This window comes from Podospora pseudopauciseta, chromosome 6, assembly GCF_035222475.1.
Source record: "Podospora pseudopauciseta strain CBS 411.78 chromosome 6, whole genome shotgun sequence".
NCBI classification, from domain to species: domain Eukaryota; kingdom Fungi; phylum Ascomycota; class Sordariomycetes; order Sordariales; family Podosporaceae; genus Podospora; species Podospora pseudopauciseta.
Window position 1 is genome coordinate 1,703,645 of NC_085895.1, and position 25,187 is coordinate 1,728,831.

General features: G+C 50.1%; 6 protein-coding genes across 6 annotated transcripts; 5 read left to right on the forward strand and 1 right to left on the reverse strand.

The window, feature by feature from the left end:
• Nucleotides 1–3,626: 3,626 nt before the first annotated feature.
• Nucleotides 3,627–5,273, reverse strand: QC763_602810 (uncharacterized protein; the record flags this gene model as incomplete). Its single annotated transcript, XM_062914121.1, has 7 exons — nt 3,627–3,920; nt 4,003–4,437; nt 4,482–4,582; nt 4,660–4,888; nt 4,951–4,995; nt 5,066–5,115; nt 5,189–5,273. 7 exons carry the CDS (start codon nt 5,271–5,273, stop codon nt 3,627–3,629), a joined length of 1,239 nt encoding a protein of 412 aa, XP_062762802.1.
• A 1,076-nt stretch (nt 5,274–6,349) lies between these two features.
• IML1 (vacuolar membrane-associated protein iml1) lies at nt 6,350–12,477 on the forward strand (the record flags this gene model as incomplete). The annotated part of the gene is made up of 2 exons (XM_062914120.1): nt 6,350–7,193; nt 7,252–12,477. Exons 1-2 carry the CDS (start codon nt 6,669–6,671, stop codon nt 12,475–12,477), a joined length of 5,751 nt encoding a protein of 1,916 aa, XP_062762803.1. The 5' UTR covers nt 6,350–6,668.
• A 2,352-nt stretch (nt 12,478–14,829) lies between these two features.
• QC763_602790 (uncharacterized protein) lies at nt 14,830–18,533 on the forward strand. Its single transcript, XM_062914119.1, has 5 exons — nt 14,830–15,039; nt 15,090–15,838; nt 16,116–16,854; nt 16,913–17,988; nt 18,049–18,533. The coding sequence occupies exons 2-5, from the start codon at nt 15,832–15,834 to the stop codon at nt 18,114–18,116; spliced, it is 1,890 nt and encodes a 629-aa protein (XP_062762804.1). The 5' UTR covers nt 14,830–15,039; nt 15,090–15,831; the 3' UTR covers nt 18,117–18,533.
• A 2,689-nt stretch (nt 18,534–21,222) lies between these two features.
• On the forward strand, nt 21,223–21,618 carry QC763_0092440 (uncharacterized protein; the record flags this gene model as incomplete). The annotated part of the gene is made up of 1 exon (XM_062906255.1): nt 21,223–21,618. One exon carries the CDS (start codon nt 21,223–21,225, stop codon nt 21,616–21,618), a length of 396 nt encoding a protein of 131 aa, XP_062762805.1.
• A 642-nt stretch (nt 21,619–22,260) lies between these two features.
• QC763_0092450 (uncharacterized protein) lies at nt 22,261–22,633 on the forward strand (the record flags this gene model as incomplete). The annotated part of the gene is made up of 2 exons (XM_062906256.1): nt 22,261–22,382; nt 22,495–22,633. The coding sequence occupies 2 exons, from the start codon at nt 22,261–22,263 to the stop codon at nt 22,631–22,633; spliced, it is 261 nt and encodes an 86-aa protein (XP_062762806.1).
• Nucleotides 22,634–22,880: 247 nt separating this feature from the next.
• QC763_602785 (uncharacterized protein) lies at nt 22,881–24,420 on the forward strand (the record flags this gene model as incomplete). Its single annotated transcript, XM_062914118.1, has 6 exons — nt 22,881–22,935; nt 23,076–23,162; nt 23,278–23,493; nt 23,569–23,795; nt 23,905–24,137; nt 24,390–24,420. 6 exons carry the CDS (start codon nt 22,881–22,883, stop codon nt 24,418–24,420), a joined length of 849 nt encoding a protein of 282 aa, XP_062762807.1.
• Between the last annotated feature and the right edge of the window lie 767 nt (nt 24,421–25,187).

The following is a 25,187-nucleotide window of genomic DNA, read 5'->3' on the forward strand; positions in this document are numbered from 1 at the left end:
GAAAGTGGGGCCTGCCTTGATGGGCTAGACACCATGGTAAAAGTAACGTATCTTTTTCCATCTCTCCCGTCCACCACTTGAACCAAAAATAATTACCACTACCCATCACTTATGGCTCTCACTTGCATCTTGCAGTTGTGTGTGCACGACACTCGCATGTGAAGCTACTGGTAGATTACCGACATAAATACAATGCCTCAACAACCCAGCCAAGGCCCAAATCCGGGGTACCTGGGCCAGACTGCTGCCACGCTTGCTCAGCAGTCCCCTCAGCAATCCCCTCAGCATCTCAGTTGAGGGTCCACCAGCCTGCCGGCAGTTTCACTTCAGAAAGCATCTCCAAAGACAATCAAGCCATCCACATGACATCCAACAAGCAACATGTCCGACCACAGTTCTACAACTGCCCGCCGCCTGACCTGAGTGCCACTTCACCTCGCCGCCCTTCTCCCCCCTCCACCGGATAGCGACTCGTGTCTCCCCGAGCTTGCGGCCCAATGATTCGAAATCACCAATACCTCTTGCTCTGAAGCAATCGGCGTGTTGCAGGGGTCCTGGTGCTCCTGGGGAAGCATCCGACAGTCTGGCTCCCAATCGTTGAAGGCGTTGGGCTGACGGGCTCACCGCCAGAATGATGCTCATCATCTTTCCCGTCGTCCCTTTTCCGGCAGTCGATCAACCTCTGCGCGGAATGAAAGAAGCCGGCTCGTGCCCGTTGACGCGTAAGACATCACAGCCGATGATGTCGGTGCAACATCAACCATCATCAGCAAAAGGCACCGTCCTCGCCAGCAATGACATTATAATATTGCCCCATTAGGCTGTTCGTGGTCGGCCCGCACCAACCTTCCACCCGACGACTCTTCCTCCTGGTGTGCGAGGCTCGGGCCTCTCCGGCCTGGGCTCAGTCTCACCCAACCCCTGTGATATCAGCCAGTGCCGCTTCTCGACATCGGTCACACAAGACTAGTTGGTGTTCGCAACGGCAGCAAAAGCAGGAGACGTTTCCCGAACTCTGCCCAGTCCAACTTCCGACTGTATCCATCCATCCAGCAATATCTGACCCTCGACGACACCCTCTTTAAACAGGCCCGCTTCACACCTGCATCGCTAACGTACACAAGCTCGGTTTGCGTAAACTGCGCGGCCCTTGTACACTGCAAATCCAATTGGCACACGACAAATAACATGGCGAGCGCGCAGCTCAAAATGCCCCAATGAGGAAACCCAAGGATGCAACATGGTCAGGCTAGGCTGTCCTGTTTGATTCCCTCACAAGCAGCGTAAGCCTTCTACCTATGATCTCTCTCTTTTTCTCTTCCGGAGATAACAATGCCGTCTTTACCGGCACCTTAGCATCAGGCGGTTGGCCGTGTAGTATTCCCCAATTTCCTGTTGTTACATTGGTGGAAGTGAAGCATTCTTGGTTTATGGGGTCCCAAGAGATCCCGCAGGCCCTCGTCACGATTTATCAGCTCCCGGTCATTTCTCTCAGCCACATGTGCTGTATCACCACTCGTCGTCCGTAAGAACTGGGAAAAGCGCCGTTTTCTTACGTACATACGAGGCTATATCTACCTGCTCTTGCACCACCTCCCAAGCTTCGTTTGCATTTCCAAGACCTGGGTTCTTGGAAACAAGAAAAGATCTGATAGGCTTTGTGCCTTAACAACCCCTCTCTAGCCATCCATGTTCGTTGTCCATCATTCCCCACCCCCACGTTTCCTTTTCACAACCCCCCATCCCGCCCGCCACTACCCACGTCAAGGCCCAGACCATAGCTTCGGGTATGGGTTTGGGCCAGCACAATGAAACCAAGCGAGAGCGAAGAAGGGTCCCATTGATCTGTCACGAAAATAAACAAGAAGGCAGACATGTGTTTCCTTTTCAGCAGCCATCCACCCATCCCACTCCTTTTCGTGTGTGACCCCCTCTCCCTTCCTGCTCCTCCCTTTCCCTTTTTTTTTTTTGGAGGGGGGGACCCCACACCGATCATCGGACTATGTAACCTCTCTGCTTGGGGTTTAAGATGGGGCTCTGCCCGAGGGTATTGTAGTAGCTGCAGGTGCTGAGGGGGAAGGGAGGGGAGGAGTGGCAACGGGTCATCTCTTTTCCCTTCATCTCGAGCTCAGAGAGAGAGAGAGAGAGAGAGAGAGAGAGAGAGAGAGAGAGAGAGAGAGAGAGAGAGAGAGAGAGAGAGAGAGAGAGAGAGAGAGAGAGAGAGAGAGAGAGAGACGGAGAGACGCCGAGGATTACCACTCGCTCGCTCGAGGCATCAATCATAAGGCGAGATTGATGGTGATGAGGGGTTGCATGATATTTTGATGAGCCTCAAGGGTAAGTGATGGCCGTTTTGAATTGTTGGTTTGTAGCCTCGAGAGCCGCCGCTGGGAAAAAAAAAAGAAAATGGATATTGCGTAGCCAACTACCTTGCATACATGATGCATATGTAGACACGTGCATACATGCCCCATCGGGTCCAAACTGCTTTTTGATAGGGGGCATAGAGGTTTACCCTGAGCTGCAGAGGCGCGCGGGGGGAGCAATTACCGCGGCTATGATATCAATCAAAACCGTTGAGACGAGCGTACATGTTGGACATTTCTTCACAACAGCCATGCACAAAATATACTGAGCATCATCAAGTCTGCCCTGTCCTGTGTCAATAAGGTTTGAACCTCAAACTGGCTTCAAACCCGAGAGAGGCAAAAAAAAAAGAAAAAAAAGAAAAAAAAGACGTCGACGACCGACCTGAGTCAGCCTACCTCGGACTTCCGAGTAAGGGAACTTTCATGTTGTAAAACGAGCACTGTCATTTTCTTGCCCCCTCAGAGATTGTGTCACCTACGATCCAAAACACAACTGCTGGGGAAATAATCCCTGGTTGTTGGTCTTTCGTAATCCGGGGACACAAAGAGGCCGATGGCGGGCCGAAAAGAGAGGGTCCCAAGGAAAAGTCCAAGACTTTATTGGACTTGAGCCCTTTCAACAAGTTATATACTGTCCCCCCAGAAACCATCACCTTGAATTCACAACGAAGAGGGGTAGATGGATGTACAGAGGGGCAAAATGATCTTCCAGCTCTGAACGAAGAAAAGTAAAAATGGAGCGAATAACCCCCCCCCCACCCTCCCCCCCGAAAGTTCTAGCATGTAAGGCGCTTGACTCGCGGTCGAGTTTCACAAATCAACAATAAAAGGGCTCATTTGTTCCAGTTTCTGACCGTTTGTCTGAGGCCGACGAATAGAATTTATGCCGCCGTTATGGTCGATACTGAGTCAACAAGCAAGTTACTTTAGAGATTTGTTAACCCCAGGTAAAAAGGCAGGTACAAAAGCATAGCAATAAAAAAAACACAATACCTTCCTCTATCTCTATTGCTTTCCTTCTGCCATTCACAATCAATGAGTACAGGAAATAGATCAACGAATCTAACAATACAACACAATGCAAAACCACCGCTTCTTCTCACCCTCTGTTGACTTTACTCCTCAAGTCCAAAAACCTGAGATAAAACACGCATGCCACCAGCATGTAGCCTCCTGAGAAAACATATGGGCCCGGCCAGGTTTACCTGTATCCCATCTATCCATCTTTCTCTCTAAATAACCCCTGTACTCCCCCCATCACTCATGCCCCCCATCACTCGAGACCGACACCGAGCAGCAAGCCAACTTCTCACACATGCCGCCCCCACAAGAAATCTGACATCCCGTTGGTAAAAGCGGTGCCCTAACCAGCTCTGGCTGGAGTGTGACCGAGTGTATACCATAAGCATGAAGACATTCACTAATCGTCTTTGCCCTGTCCATAAACTTGGCCATATCCGGGTCAGAAACGACAACGTGTGCTGAGGCGATGGATTTCTCTTCGTTAAGTCTCCAGACGTGGAGCTCGTGGACAGCGAGAACGCCAGGAATCTATGCAGCGTGTTAGTGCGCACCCGCCTTCTTTTCTGGGGGCAAGGTGTCTTGCCTTCATAATATCGTGCTTGATATCCACGAGAATGACCCCAGCAGGTGCACTTTGTAAAAGAATGGTGCCAGACTCCCTCAAAATTGGAATTGCTGTGCAAAAGATGAGAGCTGCGATGCCCAAGCTGATGGCTGGATCGGCGTAGTATTTAGGGTCGAATTCATTCGTCGTGTCGGGGCGAACATATTGTATGATGGCTGCCGCAATCATGACCCCCAGATTCCCAGCAATATCCCCTAAGACGTGGAACTTGGCGGCGAGCATGTTGAGATCTCCTAATGGCGCCTTGCCGATGTGTACAATGTGCCGATGTTCGGAGTGGGAATCGGTAGCAGCTATTGGCGATGTCGTCCCGTCGGCCTCAATATCGACACATGATGCTTTCGGTGATGGTAAGTTGAGAACTGTTGCACTGCTGGTAGTGGTGCCTCCATTCTTTAGGAGTTCGGCATCGCCGCCCTTCTTACAGGGTGAAATAAGTTCATGTCTGTGGTGATGATCGCTACGAGGGACTTCATCGGTTTGTTTGCTGTGTTCATGTTCATGCCCATGCCCATGCCCATGCCCATGCCCATGCCCGTGTCCGTGAGAATGGCTGTGGCCGTGACTGTGACCATGGTTGTGTTCTGCACCAAATTCTATCAGCCTCCCATCTAGGTCCTTCGAAAAGTCTGTTGTTCTTACCATGTAGAAAGGCAAAGCTGACGAGGTTCAGGGCGAGACCTACGCCACCCACTATCAAGACCAGTTTGGGTTCTTCGACTTTCTCCATCTTTATAAAGCGCTCGATGGACTGGAATAAAATACTGAGCGCTAAAGCGAACAAAAAGGATCCATTGAAAAAGGCGCCAAGCAGCGTAGATCGCTGCCAGCCGAAAGATAGCTCTTGAGGCGAGCCACTGCGCTCAGATACCTGCGAAGAGAAAGGTCAGCTGTAGGGCTTCATGAGGATGTATACAAATGAGTGTGACGTACAACAATGGCGACCAGAGTCACCACATAGCCGAGTAGATCATTTAGCTGAAGATTTCGGTGTCAGCAACCGGTCCATGCAACTCTCTTCTGCAAAGACCCGTAGATCTATACATACGTAGTGAATGGCATCAGCGTAGAGTGCCAAACTACTAGTTTTGAAGGCGACTGCGTGATACAGGGTTAGTCGGACAGCGTCATCTGATGTTGCTCAAGGGTCGAGTGCGTTGTCAATACCTACCAACAAGCTCACACACGAAGAAAGTGGTCGAGATGGCGATAATAATCGACACTCTTGTCCTCTTGCTGAGTTTCCTGGTCGCCATGGTAGATTATTCGGGGACTGGGCTGGCGAAGAGTAGTGTGAGCAAACTGATAGTAGAAGAAAAGTAGCAGAAGGAAGCTCTCGCTGACAGCAAACTGATGTATGTGATATCAAGACACCGCAGTAGGCGGGGCAAACAATGCCAATATCTCTGGTGTTTGCGACTTTGCGACCTGTGAACCTCTCGTTGCCATGAAGCATGGACCAGGAAGCTGGCTCAACAGATAAATGTTCAATCTTGCAGGATTGCAGAGCACCGCATGGCCAGGAAGCTGAGAGTAGATCTGTCGATTTTGCATCTGCAGTCACTTGAATGAGTGACTGTCTAGCTCGCACGGCCTTAGTGCTGCACAGGAGCATTCGACCTTAAGAGCATGCAGGGTGAGGTGTGTTGTGTGTTGCAGATGGCAGCCGGACCGGTAAGTTGGGACGCCCGGTGTCTGCGAGAGACTCCGAGCAAGATACTGAGGTGAGATAAAGTATGACGTGGTAATGTGTGAGCGTGTACACAGAAGAGGAGGATCCTCAACTCCGAGAGCGGGAGCAGGTGGCCGCCCAGAGAGCAGAGAAATGAAGACCAGTGGTTCAGAGAGGGAATGTCGGCCATATCAATGAATAATTTGGTGCAAGAAGAAGCTGGATTTAATTAGCGCCAAATGGCTTCAAGCTTCAAATTGACCGGATGGTGGCTTGCTTTCAAGTGGGCAGCCGCTGTCAGTGCATGTGCCTCATCCACGTTTCCCTCTTGAGGAAGTAGCAACTGCGGCAAGTGACTGCTGCCTAAGAAAATGAAGAGATGTCTCCCTGGTTCTAAAGAGTGCCATTGCTTCGAGAACAGATCCAAGACAAGATCACAAAGGTCCGGAGCATGCCATCTCTTATTCTTTTCCTTGGTGTCTCTCAGGCCACAAGATAACTAACTGGACAGAAATGTTACACAGTCACCAAGCCGTACAACAAAATCGGCACACCGAAAGGCGGCCGGACACCGGACAATTTGTAAGACTGATTCGATTCAGTGCCGAGGGATTGCTCTTGCCCGGGGTGATGTAATTCTGGAATTCTGGAGGTGAGGTTTGGAGGTGAAAAGCAATCACCAATCATATCCCAGCAACAGCCACCCAGCTGTTCCCGGCAGGCACCACATTTGCAGGGATGTGGATCGCGGGAGACAGGGGAACGGGTCATTGCGCTAACTCTATTGAGAAGGCGGGGAAATAATCCTGGATTTTGCCAACGATAACTCACGTCAACACCGTTTACAGGCGCTGAAGGTCGGACGGACAATGCGATATGCAAATGCGACAGCTTTTTCGACGACGATACGAAGACATGATTTTTCGACGGCGAAAAGAGCAACCATAACCCTACAATCTCAATTTGATGAGAAAGCTCAATGTCGTCGAGAACCGCCTCGGCCGGCGCGCCGGGGCCTGCAAAAGGCGCTCAGGGTTGGCCGTCCCACCTTCGCCAGTTCAGTAAAGCCAGTGCAGAGGAGCAACCGCATCTATATCCCAATCTCAATCCCCATTCACCGGCAGACACGATCACTTCGAGCAGTTCGACGATTCGCGAGCGACCCCAGTCGGCGAAACGCCCAGAACGAAGATGGACCGTGACTGTCAACGAAGCGCTTTCCGGCGATGAAGTGTTGCTCAACTTTGAGCTGCTAGGGGACGATATCCAGCCAGGCAGCCTCGTGGCTATCGATGTGCTAAAGTCAGAAACCGAGAAGCAGCATCACCCAGAACGCAGCAAAGATGACAGCTCTGCGGGTTGCAAGCCAAAGCGCTACATATGTATCGCCAAAGACTTGAATAAGGATTTCAGGGCTCGATACCCCATGGTCGAAGTCTATGTCGCCAAACATATCGCAGAAGCCTTTGGGATGAGGAAGGGTACACAAGTTACTGTCGCTCCAGTATGATGCCCTTTTCAACTTTGTGGATGGGAATTGTCCCTAACGAAGATCTTTCCAGATTGACAGCACGAACCCGGCCGTTGAAGCATCTCACCTCGAGCTCTGCTTTAAAGATCAGTATCTTTCGCGAGCTGATATGTGGCGTATGGCAGTGGGAATGCTTTCAGAGCGGACCGTATACAAAGGACAGATGATCCTGTTCATGGGTACCGTCAAGGCGCAGGTCACAGCTGTGTATGTTGACGGACGCCAAATTCATTCTGCCTTCTTCGGCCGCGACACAAAGCCCATATTCCGCAGCGAATCCGCTCGATATGTTCTTTTCATCCAGATGTCCCGCGAGATGTGGGACTTTGACTCGGATGGTTCCGGCGAGATCATGTTTAACAAAGTGGTCAACGGGTTCCTGCCAGCGCTCTTCAAGAAGTGGGCAGCTATGAAGCTGAAGCATCTTGTCACCATCGTGTTGTTTGCACGCGTCGAGTACGACACGGGTATTTCGACTGAACTCGCCAATGACGCTGTTCAAAACCTTTACTACACCGGCATTCAGTCCTCTGGAAACCGCCGCCCATACAAGGACTTCTATAGGGTAGTCGTCAGTGAGATGGGCAGTGGTGAGTGGACCAAAATCTTGCATCAGCTCAAGCGGGAGTTTAACTACTTCCGCAAGGATATCAGCACCCACCACATGAAGGCCATAACATGGTCACCCTTCCCTGGCTCGGATGATCCTGCGATTCGCGAGTCAACCCTCAACAAGATCAAAGCTGAAGCCTCTCGAGCGGTGCACGGAAACTTCCTTGAAGCCATCAACATGGCCTCTTCCTTGTACGCCCACGATTACATTGACAGAGACTTGACGAGGACCGGCGTGTCTGTTGTGGTCATTAGTCCCAGTCCTGGCGTTTTCGAGGTCGACTACGACGCGCTTCGTCGAACGACTGAATCTCTTGTGGGTAATGGCATCGGCATTGATTTGATCTGCATACCAAAGATACCACTGCACTCTGTCCCGCTGTTTCGTTATCGTGCTCCTCAAAACTCGGAGCTTGCTCGCCAAAGGTCGAAGCTGAACATGAGTAGCGGAAGTACCCCAAAGCAGACCAGTTCGGTGTTTGGGAGTTACAGCAGTCAAGTAGGGTTATTTTCTCCTGGAAAGGGACTCGAAATGGCCCACCATGGTGAGCCTGTCGGTCAACGCTTCGCACAAGATGAATATGTCTCCGCTGTGCCCCAGTGGCTTCATGTGTCATACTGGACGGGCGCGTCTGAAGAAGCACTTTCTTATGAGGGAATTGCTTTGTCGGTTTCGGACGCGCCTCATGGTGACGCCGGAGACGAGTTCCCAATTCGATGTCGCATGTATGACTTGCAAATGCGAAGCGTGATGGAAACCAATGAGATCGAGACCCAGCCGCTGCACATGGATCCATATTTCCCTCTGTCGGCGCTCCAGACCACTCAGATCTTCCAACCGCACATCGATTCCGATGGGACGATATTTGTCAAGAACACCAAGGTGCCAGAGACTCTTTTTGAACACGTCTATGGTTTCCAGAAGTTTGTCCCTGATAGAAACAGCAAACATGTGGAACGATCACTGTGGAAACAACTGCAACAGTATGACGACTCCAGGGCACGACTGCCAACTTCCCGGAGGATTGCTGGTCCTCACAGGCATGGTCATATGTACGAGGATGTTCCAAGAAAGCAAGTGTCGGAAGATACCAGCCTGCTGAGTACCTCCTTTAGCGAGCGTCGTCCTTCCACTGCTATTCAACCCACAATTTCTGGGCTTTCTCAATTTCATCGGCAGAGCTCTGACAGGTTGGAGGTCCCATCTTCCTTGTCAACCAACCGTAAAAGTCCTGCTGGGTCTAGTAACGCCAGCAGCACTGCTACTTCGTCTCCCACCAAGGCCCCTAAGTTCATGCGACAGATCAGCCGTTCGAGTGCTGGTTTTAAGATAGCAGCTCCTAAGGCAGCCGTCGCAGAATTGAGCGTCCAGAGTGTTGAAGCCTCGCGGCCCTCGGGTCCACACGATCACAGGATGGGCAATGCTCGCGGAGATCAACGGCCAATGTCTTCGGACAAGACAAGAATGGGCTCGCCTTTGTTCAACCAAGGCAGTTTCTCCTCTCACACGTTTGCACAGGGGCATCTGTCTCCTGGAGATTCGGGCAGCAAGCCGATCCTGATCAGAAACCAACAGCTGAGTGGTGTCAGCATGGCCAATTCGATTCTGGCCTCAACACTGCGCCCAGAGCCTATTCGCCTCGACCGGGACATAAAAAAGTCCAACGCCATCCGGAACGACGATGCTAATCGGCATAACAAATCCAAATTATTGGCGGATGCCATGCCGGAGTTGCCAACCACTTTGTCTCCCACCACAGCTCTGAACCCGTGGCTGACAATCCTGAACCCGTCCAACACCAAACCTGAGGATGTGAACATGGCCTCTCTGTACAGCCGCTGGCAGCACGTATTTCCAAGACCCGCCGAAATGAGAGTCATGAAGTGGAAGTCGTTATGTTCTCCGGCTGCTGTCCCACTTACGTCTGAGTACTTCCCCACAAAGGCTCAGTTTGAGTCAGAGTACCAGCGCCAGCCTTACAATGTGTCACAAAATGTGGACGACGGGCTGTCCGAGGAACCAAGGTCGCGTGACGACTTGTTGCGAGAGTTGATTAGTTTGCGCTTTTGCCAGGGATTCCAAATCATCGTCGGCCCAGCGGTTGCGAAGGCTTTCGGCCAGAAACAACTCAAGGTTGCTGATGTATTCTCCAGAGATCACATGATGGAAGATGGCACGAGCATTTTCATGTCGGCTGGTAATACCATACATCAGCTGTCGTGTGTCAACGGGACCGAAGTGGAAGTCAATATCTTTGTTCGAAAGCCGACGGAAAGTTCTCCACAGGTTTATGACGGGGCATCATCGAGGTACAAGCCGGCCATTCGGACACTGTTGGATCAACGCTACAGGACAAGCGAGTTTGATCTTGTGACGCCCAAGTCAGAGCGGAACTGGAATTACATTGATGCTTTTGTCGCTGGCCACAATGACGAACTGACGGAGCATCTGAGGTTCTGGCGTGCGAGATTCGTTTTGATCCCTATTACGGGCAGACACGCATCGCTACCCCGGGCACAGAGCGGAGATAGTGACGAGGAGATTCGTATTGAGGGGATCCGCAAGCTTGCTCAGTTGTGGCAGAGGTACCGATACGTTCCTCCGAATGAAAGACGGCTCCAAGGTCCGGGCCAGCGGAAGAAGAAGGAGGCCAATCCTCTTGATATTGTTTACAAGACCGAGGATCCATCTGTGGTCATTGCGGCCGAACTCGAGACCTTGCCTTTGCTGGAAGGTGTGGACCGCAAGGGAGGGTTAGTGAGAAGAGGGGAGCAGTTTTCAAAGAAGAACTTCAGCTTGGCTGCTCTGGCGGAGGCTATACAGCAACCGGAGGAACAAGGTGGTGTCCGTATGCAGAACCGCAGATGGCATTTGCGCCTGCATTACAACTGCTTCATCGGTTCTGACATGACGAGTTGGCTTCTAGACAACTTTGAGGATCTTGAGGACCGGGAAGAGGCAGAGGCTCTAGGTAATCGTCTCATGGTATCTGACGACAAGGAGAAAGACAAAGAGGGCAACAAGAAAGAGAGCGGAGGCCTATTCGTGCACGTTGAGAAGCGCCATTCGTTTAGGGACGGGCAGTACTTTTACCAGATCAGCAGCGAATACGCAAAGCCTCAGCCCAGTTGGTTCAAGCGAACCCAACAGTTCTCCATACCAACAACGCCCATGTCAGAATACATGCCTCGGGATTTACGGGTTGGCATCTCGAGACCGACTTCTATCCATGAAGAGAATTCTTCAACCTCTGGCGCTTCAACACCAACGGCACCACCCACTGTCATCGGCGGCAAGAAGCCCAAAGTTGTTCTCAGCAAGTCTATCAAATACGACGTCGACCATCGCAAAAAGTCCTACCGGCCCGAGATTGTCGAACTTCATTACGACCGCCTCCACAACCCAGAAAACTGTTACCATATCCGCGTCGACTGGATGAACGTCACTGCCAAGCTCATCGAAGACGCCGTTGAAAACTGGGCAAGGGAAGCAGCCCAGTACGGTCTCCGACTGGTTGAAGTCCCCATAGCAGAAGCCTGCTCGATCAGCTACATCAACCCCTTCCGCCGACCCTACATCATGAAACTCGCCCTCCCACCACCCGACCAGTCACCCGTCACATATTACGACTCTAATTCCTTCACCCCCTCCGCCCAGCCGGGGAAGCATTTCTACCAAAAGGCCATCCTACGCAAATTCGACTTTGTCCTCGACGTCGAAGCAGCGTCCAACTTTCCCTCCAACGTCGACGTGTCCTACTCGTGGGGAAAGCCAGACTTCAGATATACCCAGTACATCCACCGGTCGGGGTCTGTCCTGGCGCAAATCACAGACGAGGGGGATCTTCTCTTGTTGGCAAACAGGTTGTATAGCAGCCGAGCTGCTGCCGCCAGGGAGAGGGAGATGCAGAGGGAACTCCGGACGGAGCACCCTGCCATCGGTGTGAACAGTGCCGTCGCCACGCCTGGTGGTGTTCTGGGACGGGCGATGACGCCGCTGGGTGGTTACCCGGCGTTTAACCTCCCCACTCCGAGTGGGGGAATTAGTTCAGAGCCGGTGACGTCTTCTCCGTCGATTAAACCGGGTTTTTTGTCACCTATCATTCGACCTGTTGGGGCAATGGCGATGAGTAACCCGCCTTCTGCTGGGGGTGGAGGGGGTAGTGCGTTTGGTACACCGGGGATATTGCAAAAGGGGCCGGGGTGGAGCTGGACGGGGCAGGAGCCGGAGATGGTGAAGGATGAGCTGGAGAGGTTTTGTAAGGATATGGGGGCATTGGACCAGTTTTATCGGGAGCAGCGGATGGCTGCTGTTGTTAGGGAGGCGGGCGGGGGGGTTAGTGCTGGGGGTATTGGGGCTGTTGGGGGAGGAGTTGTTGGGGCGGGGGGTGGGGAGTACGCCGGTGGCGGAGGGGAATATTCCTGTCATTGGGCTGCCGGGAAATATCATTGGGAGCGTTGGGGGAGTGGTAGTGGGGCAGTGGGAATGGGGATGGGAATCAGTCCGAGGGTGGGGAGCCCGGCTTTTATGATGGGGGCGGGGGAGAGGTTTTTGAGACGGGGGAGTGTGCAGATTGCGGGGGGGTTGGAGGGGTTGAGGATGACGGGGAAGGGGGAGGGGAAGGGGATTGGGGGGGATAAGTAAAGGAGGGATAGGATATGATCGGAGGGGAAACCCGGGATAGGGAGTTGGCGATTTGTCTGTGAGTTTAGGGCGAGGGGTGCTTTGGATTGTTGGGGTGGCGTGTGATAGTCTGAGGATTAATTAAGAAATATATCCGAAGGTATCTCAGGTATATAAAAATGACTTTAGTAGGCGAGGAAAAGCCCTTTACAATCATTTCTCCATGATTTCGGTACAATTGCTGAGTCCTTGAGACCCCTTAACATTATCTATGTGAGGTATGCTACCTAGGTAGGTTTGTCCCCGACGTGTGTATCTCTAACGATGCCCTGCCCCTTCCCTTGTCGGGGGGCTCGGCAGGCGGTGTTAACGTGCGGCGATTGTGGAGAGACTGCCCGTTTGGTAGTCACATCGTTGGGGGCTGGATGAAGCCACCGCTTGAACGACGATATCTCTAGGTACCCTTACCGCGTTCGCAGGCGGGGACGTGGCCTACGGTGGTGTGTGTGCGCTTTGAGACGTGCATGATCGAGCGGTTGCGCGCGCGTGTGTGTATATGAGTGTCCATTGCGGTGGATATCTGGAGAAGTCAAGTAGAAGAGGTGCGGCTGTTTGCTTGGGTGGTCACTTGATGATGCTGGACGAGGTAGAAGAGTATTTTGGATGGTATGATATCTCTAAGAATGTTGCCTTTGAGACGATATGATGCTCGGATGATGAGATGTCTATGAGATGAGAGGTTCTTTCGGAATGAGAGGGAGTTCATGATATTGTCTAAATAAATCCATCGGTATCTACCCGGGTGTATTGATATTTTGAGTAAAAGGATCTTGAACACCTTCCCCCTTCATAGCCTTCGACAAACCAAGTTAAGTCAAGTCAAATATTAGGTTAGAATTGACTTGTTTGACTTGGTGCCTACCTACCTACCTTGGCACTGGTGTTTTTGAGACGAGTCCCATCTTTGGAAGATGGAGATCTTTAGGATGGGTAGTATCTTGGGAGACGATGACCTTAGAGAAACTATCATCACTCAAGGCTTCAACTTCCAATCCTAAGTTTGTGGCTGCATTTAAGTTTAAACCAGAGATTGTTCATTATGTTTAACTGCGAAGCAGAAGCTAGGGGTTAAACAGATTTCAAGTTGAGAATCCGTCACAAACAAAGACGCCTACATCCACGAAGAGACCTCACATCCTACCATATATAAGCCTCATCACTCCTCTAGTCCGTACCCTACACACTGCAAAGTCCGATATATAAACCTACCTAATCCCAAGGTACCCAAATAGGGTTATGTAGGTATATCAAATCTATCAAGTCATCCAAATTCATCGGAAATCCAGATTCGCCAGAGTTTCAGCTACATCTGGTTTGCTTATTTGGACTTGTTTAGTATTAGCTTTGGCAGGTTTGTTTGCCGGTTTGCAACTCAGACAACCTACCGGAAATGAAGCTTGGATAGCGTCTTAATAATGCTCGGATCTACCTCAAGTACGACAATGCGCCAATGCTGTTGTAGAAAATGATAGAGGTTTTGTTCATACTAAGACAGAGTTAATTATATATATAGATCTTCAAGCATGAAGGTACTCCTAAATATCTTCCTCGATCTCAACATATGTTTTAAAAAATGGAATGTCTTATATAACTTGTTTTATTTGTAGAATGATCTTGCAATTCTTGTTCAACGTTAAGAATAACCTTGATAAGTATTTTATTAGGGAAGAGTCTGGTGGAAGAAGCCACAGTGGCACCCCAAAGTATAGGTGCAAGATAATTGATTTGGCAGAAAACTGTGGTGTATAGAGAAGGCTATCCAACATGCATGTGTCTGTGCACCCTTGCCATTGGCACTGCTACTGCCATTGCGACTGCCTGGCCTCAACTTGCTTATCAGAGTCGTGGAATTATTTTACAATTAAAAGTAGTAGATATGTTGGAACTAACCAGGTGCTTATTTTCTAAACAACCCTTGGGGTGCTACGGTAGGTACTTAGTCTGAGTGTGAGGAGAAATAAGGCAAGCCGTCTCTGTGAACCTCGGCCGCTTGGCTCAGGCTTTGGTGAGGGCGAATCTGCTGTGGTTTGTGTCAGCCCCTGATTCTGGGTATCTAAGCTTAAACTGCTAACTGCTTTATTTGAGAGTTGATGTGATAGGTCAACAGTTACTCCAAGAGAAATGATAAGAGTGGAGTGTAAGCCAAGCTCTGTGGGATTGAGAGTTGTGAGAATGAAAAGGACAAGCTTGTGATGGACGCTTGAACCACAACCCCAGATCGGCACCAGGTGGCGCCCTTGGCAAAAGCTTGTTCCGACAGGGGTCACAAAAGTAGCAACGGTACCTGACTTACAGAAGAACTGTCCAATCATGGGGCGGTATTTGCTCCAAGAGCTTCACCAGGACGACAGACTTGCATGGATGGAGGGTTTGATGAATCTTATCGTTGAATTCACCGTTGCACCATTGGTCTGCAAGAGGACAGTGGAGTAGGAATACAAATCGGTTCTTTGAGAGACTGTGGGTGCGTGCGGTTGGGGGCCTCAAGGAAATGATCAGCTATGGGATGGATGGTGAGGTGAGGTGAGGGTTGACATCACTTCCTGCCGAGACCCAGCTCACATGAGAAACAGCGGCAGGTAACTCTTTCCCGGTATTGACTGTCGTACTCCTCAGACCGAGAGTCTGCCTACATGCCTCGCCAGAACTTCGCTCATCACTGTCGTAGAACCGCTGACATGAACCTCTGCGGACCGCCACCAACCTCGAGCTCTTGATATCTCATCCCGTCGCGATCCCTAGGCAACACCAACACATGGCAGTGCACTGCCCCTCCTCACCTCCACCCTCTTGATTCCGCGAAACAGCTGCTACTGCCACGACACCACTTATCAAACACAGCTATCAACTCCGGATCATCAAGGTGCCCATTCGTCTTTGCATCTCATGCCTACGCCCTCATATCCTTACCGCTGTGTTTCGTGAAGTTTCACTCTGGCCAGAAGACCAGTTGACACCCTACAAGATCGGTCATTCGTGCGAGGCGGGGAGCACCAATCACGCACTTATCTACACGTCCTCTTTCGCACCTTCGTAGCCAGCAGTCGCTCCTCGTTTCCTGTGCACCGCAATCAATCTTGAGAGGACGCTCCTCCTCACCAACAACCAAATCACCCTCCACCAACCGCCAATCGCGACAACACCCCACCACAAAGCCGTTGTGCCTCCCTTGCTCGGCTCCACCGATTCATCCTACCCAAACCACCGGGACCTCAAGCGGCGAGATTACGTCGTGAGCACGCCGACCAGCTCTAAAATACCAAATAAGCTTTCCGAGCCCCTCTCTCGACCCACTTCACCGCAAGCGCGTGGACAATGTCTTGTAAGCACCCTTGATCCAGGGCGCCCCTTTCGCTCTGGTCGTTCTGCTTTCCCTGTTGCCATGCTTCTCTGTGTCTCTTGGCGATCTGCTGTCAAGGCCTCTCGCTGTACACAACGGCAAGCAGTGCTCAAACACCGCAAGGAGACACAGCGTCTGCCTGTTCCAGGTCGAGTGACATGGCATTTCCCCCCAATCATGCCAAGCCAATCCCGGTTTGGGCCTTCATTGTGACACTGAACCTTCACTAACCACACAATGTCTTCTTTTGTTTCTGCAGATAACGCCCACCAGACCAAACAAGCGGCACGCAACGTGGCCTGGCACAAGTCGAAGTGGAATATCTTCCCGTACTCACGCAACAAATACACACATGACTCTACCAGCACTGCAACATGGCAGTCGGCCAATGATCAGGATCTCGAAGGCCACCCGCTGCAGGGGTTGCCGATCGGACCGTCGGATGACCCAAGGACCCCGGGAATCCCGCTGAACGGCCCCGGGTCGACGAGCAGAAACATCAATGCATCGGGACGGGCCCCTGATACGACTGATGGCCAGTTTGGAAGTGGTGAGACGTTTGTTGGCTCGAACCCTTTGTCGGCAGGGGAGCAGAAGGTCACTAGCAGTGCGCTTAACAAGTTACCAGCGATGCGCTGGAGATTCAAACGCAGTGTCACTGGCGATGCGACGACGACACCCGAGGGGGCTACTGCCGATGGCGTCAAGAAGAAGAAAAAGGAGTCGAGCAGTTTCTTCAAGCATGTCGAGCCTAAGGAGCCGTTCACAGTTAGGAACCAGATCCAACGAGTATTCTTCAATTCATGGATCAATGTGTTGCTGATTGCAGCACCGGTTGGTATTGTAATTGCCAATATTCACTCTGTCAGTAAGATTACCGTGTTTGTGGTTAATTTTATGGCAATTGTTCCCCTGGCGGCCATTCTGGGGTTTGCGACGGAGGAGATTGCGTTCAGGACGGGCGAGACTGTGGGTGGTCTATTGAATGCCACCTTTGGGTATGCTATGTTGACTCCGCATGGCGCTTTGTGATATGCTGACCGGACATGATGACAGAAACGCAGTCGAACTGATCGTAGCCATCATCGCGCTTGCTGATCGTCAAGTCGTCATCGTTCAGACCTCCCTCATCGGCAGCATCCTCTCCAACTTACTCCTCGTCATGGGCATGTGCTTCTTCTTTGGCGGGCTGCGGAGACGGGAACAATACTTCAACACCACCGTTGCGCAAACTTCTGCCAGCTTGCTCGCCCTCGCCGTGGCCAGTGTGATCGTTCCGACAGTGTTTGACCGATCCAGCCAGTCGCCACAGAACGATGTTGCCAAGCTGTCTCGAGGCACCTCCGTCATTCTTCTCTTCGTTTACTGTGCCTACTTGTTCTTCCAGCTCAAGACGCACTCAATGGTCTTTGCCGAAGAAAGCCAGAAGGTTCAAGCCAAACCGTTCACCCACCCCATGCGACGCAGCGTCCCCGAAGGCGCCGTCTCTCAGGGACTCGTCGCCCCAGCTGGCATTATCAGCGGTCATGGCTTGGGGTCAGAGCAATCCGAGAATGAAAAGATCCGGGAAATGGTGACCAAGCCTCCTATGAGGAGTGCTTCGGGGGCAACCCAAGGCGGCACCGTCAGTAATCCCGGCAAAGGCAGTGTAGAGGAAGACAACGACAAAGATGAGGTTACACTGCACTTTCTCGTTGCCATCGCCACCCTCGCCGGGTCTACGGTTGTTATCGCCATTTGTGCAGAGTACATGGTTGACTCCATCAGCGCCATCACCGCCAGCGGGGTTGTTTCTGAAGAATTCGTCGGTTTGATTCTTCTTCCTATCGTGGGCAACGCAGCTGAGCACGCCACTGCTGTAACTGTTGCCATCAAGGACAAGATGGATCTTGCTATTGGGGTGGCGGTGGGTTCGAGCATGCAAGTGGCGTTGTTTATCATCCCCTTGCTTGTTATCATTGGGTGGGGGATGGGGATTGATGCCATGACGCTGAGCTTTGATCCATTCCAGGTGGCGGTGTTGTTTGTTGCGGTGTTGCTGGTGAATTATTTGATAAATGACGGGAAGAGTCATTGGTTGGAGGGGATGTTGCTTATGTGTTTGTATGCCATCATTGCGATTTGTTCTTGGTGTAAGTTTCCTCGCAGTGAAGAGTTTTGGACAGCAAAATTGCTAACGTGGCCATGTATAGGGTACCCGACCGATGGGAGTAGTATTGCCGGAGGGGGGAATAACAGGACTTTGGAGTTGAGTCTCTAGGGGGGTGGTGATGGCAGGGGGTGGGAGGATGAGGTAACGCGATGACTTTTTCTTTTTAGTCTGGCTTGTAGAGTACTTGAGAGGAGGGTTCTCCTAGGTATAAGAGAACAGCATAGAAGGAGGCGGCAGGGGAATTTTTATTTGAGGAAGACTCTACACGAGATGTTGACGGGTTGATGTTGATAGGGGCATGCCCTAGAGAAAGTGATATTGCTGATGAAAGTTGGGGTGAATGTGTATGACTGTTGACTTGAGTCTTTCAAGATTATTGATATGCCTGTTGATTGCGCAGAAGGCTTATTTGTTACTTTGTCAAAGGATTTTGCAGTAGTTTTGAAGGCTTTTGAGTGGCTTTAAAGGGGGTTTGAACAACTTTGAATGTGTTTTAGGTAGTTCAAAGGAATTTTGAGTAACTTTGAAGGAGCTTTGAGTAGCTTCGGAGGAGTATTGACTGTTGGTCCCCTTTATTTTCCCGATTGGTTCTTCTGCCCATAATGTCTGAAAGGCAGTACTGCACTTTTTAGCTTTAAATATTTAACGGGCAGGGTGATTCTCAAAATTTATCTTTGGTCTGAACTTTTGGTGTCGTTTGTCCGTCTTTTATCTCAGCTTCTAAATAGTCTTTTGTCTTAGCTTTTAATACCGGTTATCCAAGCCTAGAATGTTGTTTATATTTATTTAGTCTAAGCCTTCAAGAGAGCTTCTGGTGGTGATGGTTTGTCTTTGGGATTTCTTTTGGGAGATTGTCTGCGTTTTTGAAGTGGTTATTATGTGTGAGATGATGTTGGCTAACGAGGTTCTGAGAGTTGGGGTAGAGCCTTGGTATTGGGGAGGTCATGGAGAAGGGGTGTGAGTTCTTTTTGGGAGATGCGCTTGCGAGCAGCGAAAAAAGGCCGTCGTGAGAGGGCGCGTTTTTCTTGTCTTTACCTCGTTTGCTCGCGTGGGGACAGAGTGTGGATCTTTCGTTTGCGAGTGTAACATGAGGAATATGTTTGAAGAGTTCTCTATGCATGTATGCGTGTGTGTATGTGGTAAAGTGCTATTGTGTATATAGTTTAAGTTGATGGGAGAGCTGGGGTTTTGGCACTTGAAGTTGGCCACTTGATGGGTGACCATGAAACATACCTAGTGTCTTAACTGTGCGATAGCAGCAAAACATATTTGATGAATGGTTGGGTACTCAACATGGTGAGTTAACTCGCAATAGCTAAGATGGATTTGACGGGTTTTTACTACAGAGTCAGACAAAACAGGCCATTGGGATGAGATTTGTCTTTGAGATGAGATGTGGCTTCGGGATGAGATGTGCCTACTGGGATAAAATGGTGTAACTTTGCTTCACCATTAGTTGTAGGATGATGAACAAGCGCGAGTGAGAGAGCCACCGAGTCCATTCAGGGGTCATTGACCTTTGAGCCTCACAAACTGCCATCAACACATCCAGACTGCTGTCTGTCTCAGAGTACGCCGAAAATAGAATGAACTGCGATAGAGAACTGACTGATACTTTTTGGTAATCTAGGGCTTTCATATGAGCGGTGTGGCCAAGGCCGGCACCAAGTCATATCTACCAAAGCCAAATCCAGACAAAAATCTGGATCTCTGTTAGATTCCTTTGAATGGATAGATTTGATATGTTTATATAACCCCGGGAAGAAGGGTTATAAGCGAAAATCATGACGGAGATCATGATGGAAACATAGCTGGTCTCTACAAGAATAATGAACGTTAACCTATCAAAGCATTCGGAATCTCTTATCTAAGCTTTGGACGAATATAGTCTACGCTTTACATATATATATCCAAGCTTCATAAGTATGTAATCTAAGCTTTCAGTGTCCATGATCTCAGCTTATGATTGCTTGCCCATCAAAGATGTTCTTTTTTCTTACAGACCGTTGAAAGCATTTCTTTTGATTTCGCTGGGGGGTGGCCAGATCGTTTGAATGTTATTGAATATTTTTGCCCTCTTCACATGGTACCAGTTCAGCCAACGTGTCTAGAAAACGCCTTACTGCATGTATGCCTTGACCCTGGATTTCACCACTGCTGCGCCATCAGCAACCATGTTTGAAAATTTGTGACTGGCCACATCATCAAGCCACCTTTTGTTCCAAGGAGGACGGTGTCCCAAGCCACAGCTTTGGTAGGGGTCTTGGGAGAGAGGCAGGGAGGCGCAGCCACAGATGCTCGGGTTCGCGCGAAGGCCAGTTGTTCATCGGTTGTCAGCAGATACGTTTTTTAGCCAGGAAAATTTGATTCTTGAAAGCCACAGAACAAACGTTAAAGGACGTATTATCCCAAACCTGAGCAAATACCTAGGTTACCTTGGCTAAGAGACAGCTTTCTTCACTGGCCCCCACAGAGAAACGGTGCGTTACGACTGGGCAAGGACCTTACGTTTACGAATTTTCGCTCTCGCGTGCTATGACTCCGACATGTGCGCATCACTTGGAAGCCTGCCCCTCGTGGCGAGCCGCGGTCTGGACAAATAAAGAAGGCACAGCAAGCATTCTGATCCCTACAACTTTTGTATTCAAATATGATGGCGCCATTTCTCCCCCAGTCGCCGAAATGGGGTGACATAATCGTCTCGGCGGAGAACTTTCGAGGTGTCAGACCCCCTGTTGGTCATACGTCTCGTAAAAAAAGAAAAATTCGATCATACAGGCCATAAGCAGTGTTGATCAGTGAGGCAAGTTATACTCTTCTTCTGGTTCAGAACCGCTGAGCCCGCACACAAAGCAAGTCGAGGGATTGCGGAGAGGCTTAGTCCCGCATCGTGACCAGAATTCGAACACCGAACGCGGCCCGGGACGTGTGCTCGCAGTGGCCTTCCGAATTTGCCCCTGTACTCCCGCGTGCTGGAACAGTGGGTCCCTCGGCGACGTGCTAGCCACTGAATGATGTCCAACATGCCTGACTTGAAGGTTTTGCTGTCTTCTTCCTCCATGATGGCTCGTTTGTTACTTACTTTTCTCAAATCCTTCCACTTGTTTGGGTTTTGGTCAGCTTGCACAAAACTTTTTACACATAGTCATACGAGTACTCCTCACTGCCCACCTGTCGTTACCCCATAGCGGTCGACCATATTGCCCCCGTCAACATGACCATCACCAACCCACTCCCTTCCCCGCCAGCGTCTCCTCAAAAGCAAAGAGACAGCAAAACGAGCAGCACCGCTTCGCGAACCCGACACCATGAGGACAAAACTCCCAAAGACCTTTCCCCGTCCTCCTCTCGCAATATGTCGAGCAAGGAAGTAATCCGGAGTAGAAGACATGTTCTCGTGAAGACTGCTCATTCTGCCAAAGATCTTCCGAAGCAACCCGCCGGCGTCTACGGCAGACGTTCCTATTTTGGCTCGGTCGACCAGAAGTCCGAACAACTTCTTGCAGCCAAGGGCAAGGCCAAAGAGTATGCACGTCAAGTTGTGCCGACGCCTTCCACCCAGAAGCCCAAAACGACACCAAGTGACCAAGAGCACAAGAATTCAAGATGATCCCATTAGTTCGGCATCATGCAAGTTTCCCGGGACTTCAAAATCGTCTATATGCCGTTGTGTCATATTCTTCTAGCATCATCACTATGCTTGAAGATGTTGGTATTCGGCAAGGTCGTGGATGCCATCGGTGCAGATCTTGCTTTTGCTTCACGTCGATCTCGGTGCCGGGGATCACCATTATGTAGAGAGCTGTTGGTTGCGAGGGCTGTTGGCTTCAGAAATCATTCGCTTTCTTCGACATATCCTCGTTTTCTTTCCCGACGTTAGATGGAGAAATACACAACGCAAGATAGGCGGCATCAACATACCCGGGAGGTTGGACCCTTTTTTGGGATACACATGGAGTGTATTGATGGCCAAGGTGGAGAGAATAGGGGGTAGCTCGTCTGTATATAATGGCCAAAGATGTTGGAGGCACGGCCATTGGATGGTTGCTAGACAGGGCGCATCTCTGTAGATAAAGAAGAGAAGAAGCACATCCATATTATGCCGGTTGATCACTAAGCCACCTATTTCCTGCATATTTTACCCACCATTACCCAAAGCCTTGCTGCAAGTTCAAAATAGTTCGAGTATGGTGTGTGATTGATATCCACAAATGAGAAGATGCTGTCCCGCCCGGAGGCTGCAACCACCACCATGCGCCATTTTGTTGGTTGTTCCCGCAGCCTTGTGGGATCAAACACTCATTCTTCTCAACGACATCATCGCAACTACCACCAACTAGATCTCCGAGAGTCAAATTGGATGCGCACACTTGAGTAAGTCTGTATCATATCTCTTCTTGGCCATTAGTGACACACTGAAGCATGAGCGCTAACGCACATTCCAGGTTATTGTACTCATTAGGAGGAATTGCTTTCTCCCATCCAGGCCTCATTCCGCTCTCTCTGCGTTGTCTTGGTTGAAGAAATCTCACCCACCCAAGGTCGGATCAGTCAACATGCATCATGGCTTGCATGCCTTCAGCGCCCATCATAGGCGGTCGATTGAGCAGCATCTGCCGGAGTAGCCTGCTGGGCATACGCTCACCACCTGGAGATGGAGGGCCTTGGTGCTTGAGAGTATATTGGCAAGCATGAGGCTCTGGATAACCGATGATGGGTGTGTGAGATAAACAGCCATGGCAGTTTCTCTGGAAGTCATGAGGTTTGGCTGCCATTAAGTTACCTTCCGCGGGGACCGCGTAGCTCTCTCCTTCACGGCTTCTCTCTTTCACGATATCATCGTAAAGAAGACAGAAAGATATACTGGCGATCATGGAGTTGGACAAGCTTGATCTGGAGAAAGGGTTGTTCATCCAGGAAGTCACGAGGAAGTACCAACAACTCTTTATCGGCCTGCATTCTCTACCAGACCGTAAGGCTCTGAGGGCTGCCGTCTTTCTCCACGAAGTCTGGAAGAGTCTGCCATTCTAAGAGAATTCTTCCATATACTAACTCCTTAATCACTAGGCAGTGGCGGTAGCCCCATCAACAACACGGAAACCCTGAATAGCTCAGATTTTCCCTTCCCAGAGGCTGGAGGAGACGACAGCGGCGGTAAGTATACCCCTTGGTCTACCTTGCGCACCCACCTGCCTGGTTGCAGGCTGACTCAACCCAGAACAACCGTTCGTACGCACTCAGATTGCAGAAGAGAGACAAGAATGCCGAGAGTGGCTCTTTTTCCCTGCCTGCGAAGCACGTTTCTCCTTCATTCTGGACCACTGGGCTGCCAAGTCCAAAGAGACCTTCCAAGAGGTGAAGGAGTTGGAGAAGGAGAACCGAGCACAGGGGCAGGATGACTATAAGAAGTGCCTGACAAGAAATGCTTTTGGTCGGAAGAAGCAGGAGCTTGTCGACAGGCTTACGATGGAGTGTAAGGAACTCGGTATGTCTTTTTATTTTGTAGTCTGGAGCAAACTGTCAGAAGAGACAGGGCTAACCCACGATGGTCTGTATAAAGGGACAGTTTTCACACTCGCCAACACCATCATGCATCAGCATTCGCCCAACCAGACCCTGACAGAGCAATACCATCTCTGGTGTTGGGACAGAGGATTGGACCCTGAAAACTCGGGCTGTGGATTGCTTCCTGAAGGCTACCGGTCTCTGGGCCCACGGCCCAGCGCCATCGACGACTTTGTGGTTTCCACCGCGGAGACATTGAGCAAAGCAGGTTCTAGCGTCAAGGTAATTCTATTCTAGTTGACAAGTCTGGTCCCACAGATCTTAAGATGCTAACACTGTATGCTCTACCCACTCTTTTCTCCTCCGCCAACCAGAGCCAGAGACCCGAAAGTCATTTACAATGAGCTATCCCACCCTCCGCATCCTATCACATCTCTTTATCGTCCTCATGGCAGTGATCTTCTTCGTTCTTCCTGTTATGATAATGTACCTAGTGCCCATGAAGAAAATTGGCAGTGTGATGGTTACCATAGCCTTCAGTCTCTTAATCTGCGTTGGGTCGTTCTGCTTTGGAGGTGGAAGCGGCGGGCTGCAGTCAGACCACAAGTTCCTGCTTCTCTTTGCGTATACCAGTGTGATGGCTACTCTGCTTTCCAACTTGGCACAGAATCAAGATGTTGGAGTACCTGTTGCGGACTGATTGATCTCTTTGTGCATGTGCATGTGGTGCTGGTGCCTAGCGGAGGCTTTGCAATACAATTTACTTCTCTCTTTGTCATAACGAGTTTAATGAGCTTTTAAAGTAATCCATAGTTGATGGAAAGCAGTTACCAACCACCTACTCAGGGGTTGCAGATACTTGGTGGCTTTCTTGAGTCTATCTTCAAAGACTTGTCAGATAGATTAGTACTAGGTAAAGGAATGATATTCTCTTCATATTTCAGCTAGGTAAACAATAGATCCTGTGAGTACCTACTTAGAAAGCTTGGATATAAGACTAAGAGTTGCGATAAAGTATGGGGGAGTTAGGATCCTTGGTAGATAAGAAAGAGGTTGAAATTGCCCCCTCATACTTGAGTTATTACACCCTTTAAAATCCTACCCCAACGCTAGATAAAACAATCCAAGCCTTCACCACCCTAATTAGACCTAAGCCTTATAAACCTTCCATCTAAGCAATAGTTAGCCTTTATCTAGATATTTACCATATTTAATCCTAATACTCACTCTCCTCAATCTAAGCATCTACTATATTTAATCCAAGCATTAAGGGTCCTCAATCTAAACATTAACGGTCCTCAATCTAAACATTAACGGTCCTCAATCCGAGCTTCACAGACTAGTATACCATGAACAAAAGTGGTATTAAAACTCGACTAACCATTCCCAACAAACTCGTGTACCACAACACAAAGTTATAGAGGTGAGAGGTGCAACAACAAAACCCAGAGAAAAACGCCCAGAAGTGGAAGAAGAAACAAAAAAGAAGAGAAAGATATCGAAACTACAAAAGCATACTCAACAAAGAGGCTATATCAGCACGTGTAATCCTGTACACCCAGCCCCAACCCCAAGCCAGCCAACCAACCAATCCCTCCCTAGAGATATATCCCTATCCCATATCCTTATTCCCATTTTCTGCTCTTCGTTTCCCTGTTTACAATCCCAAGCAGA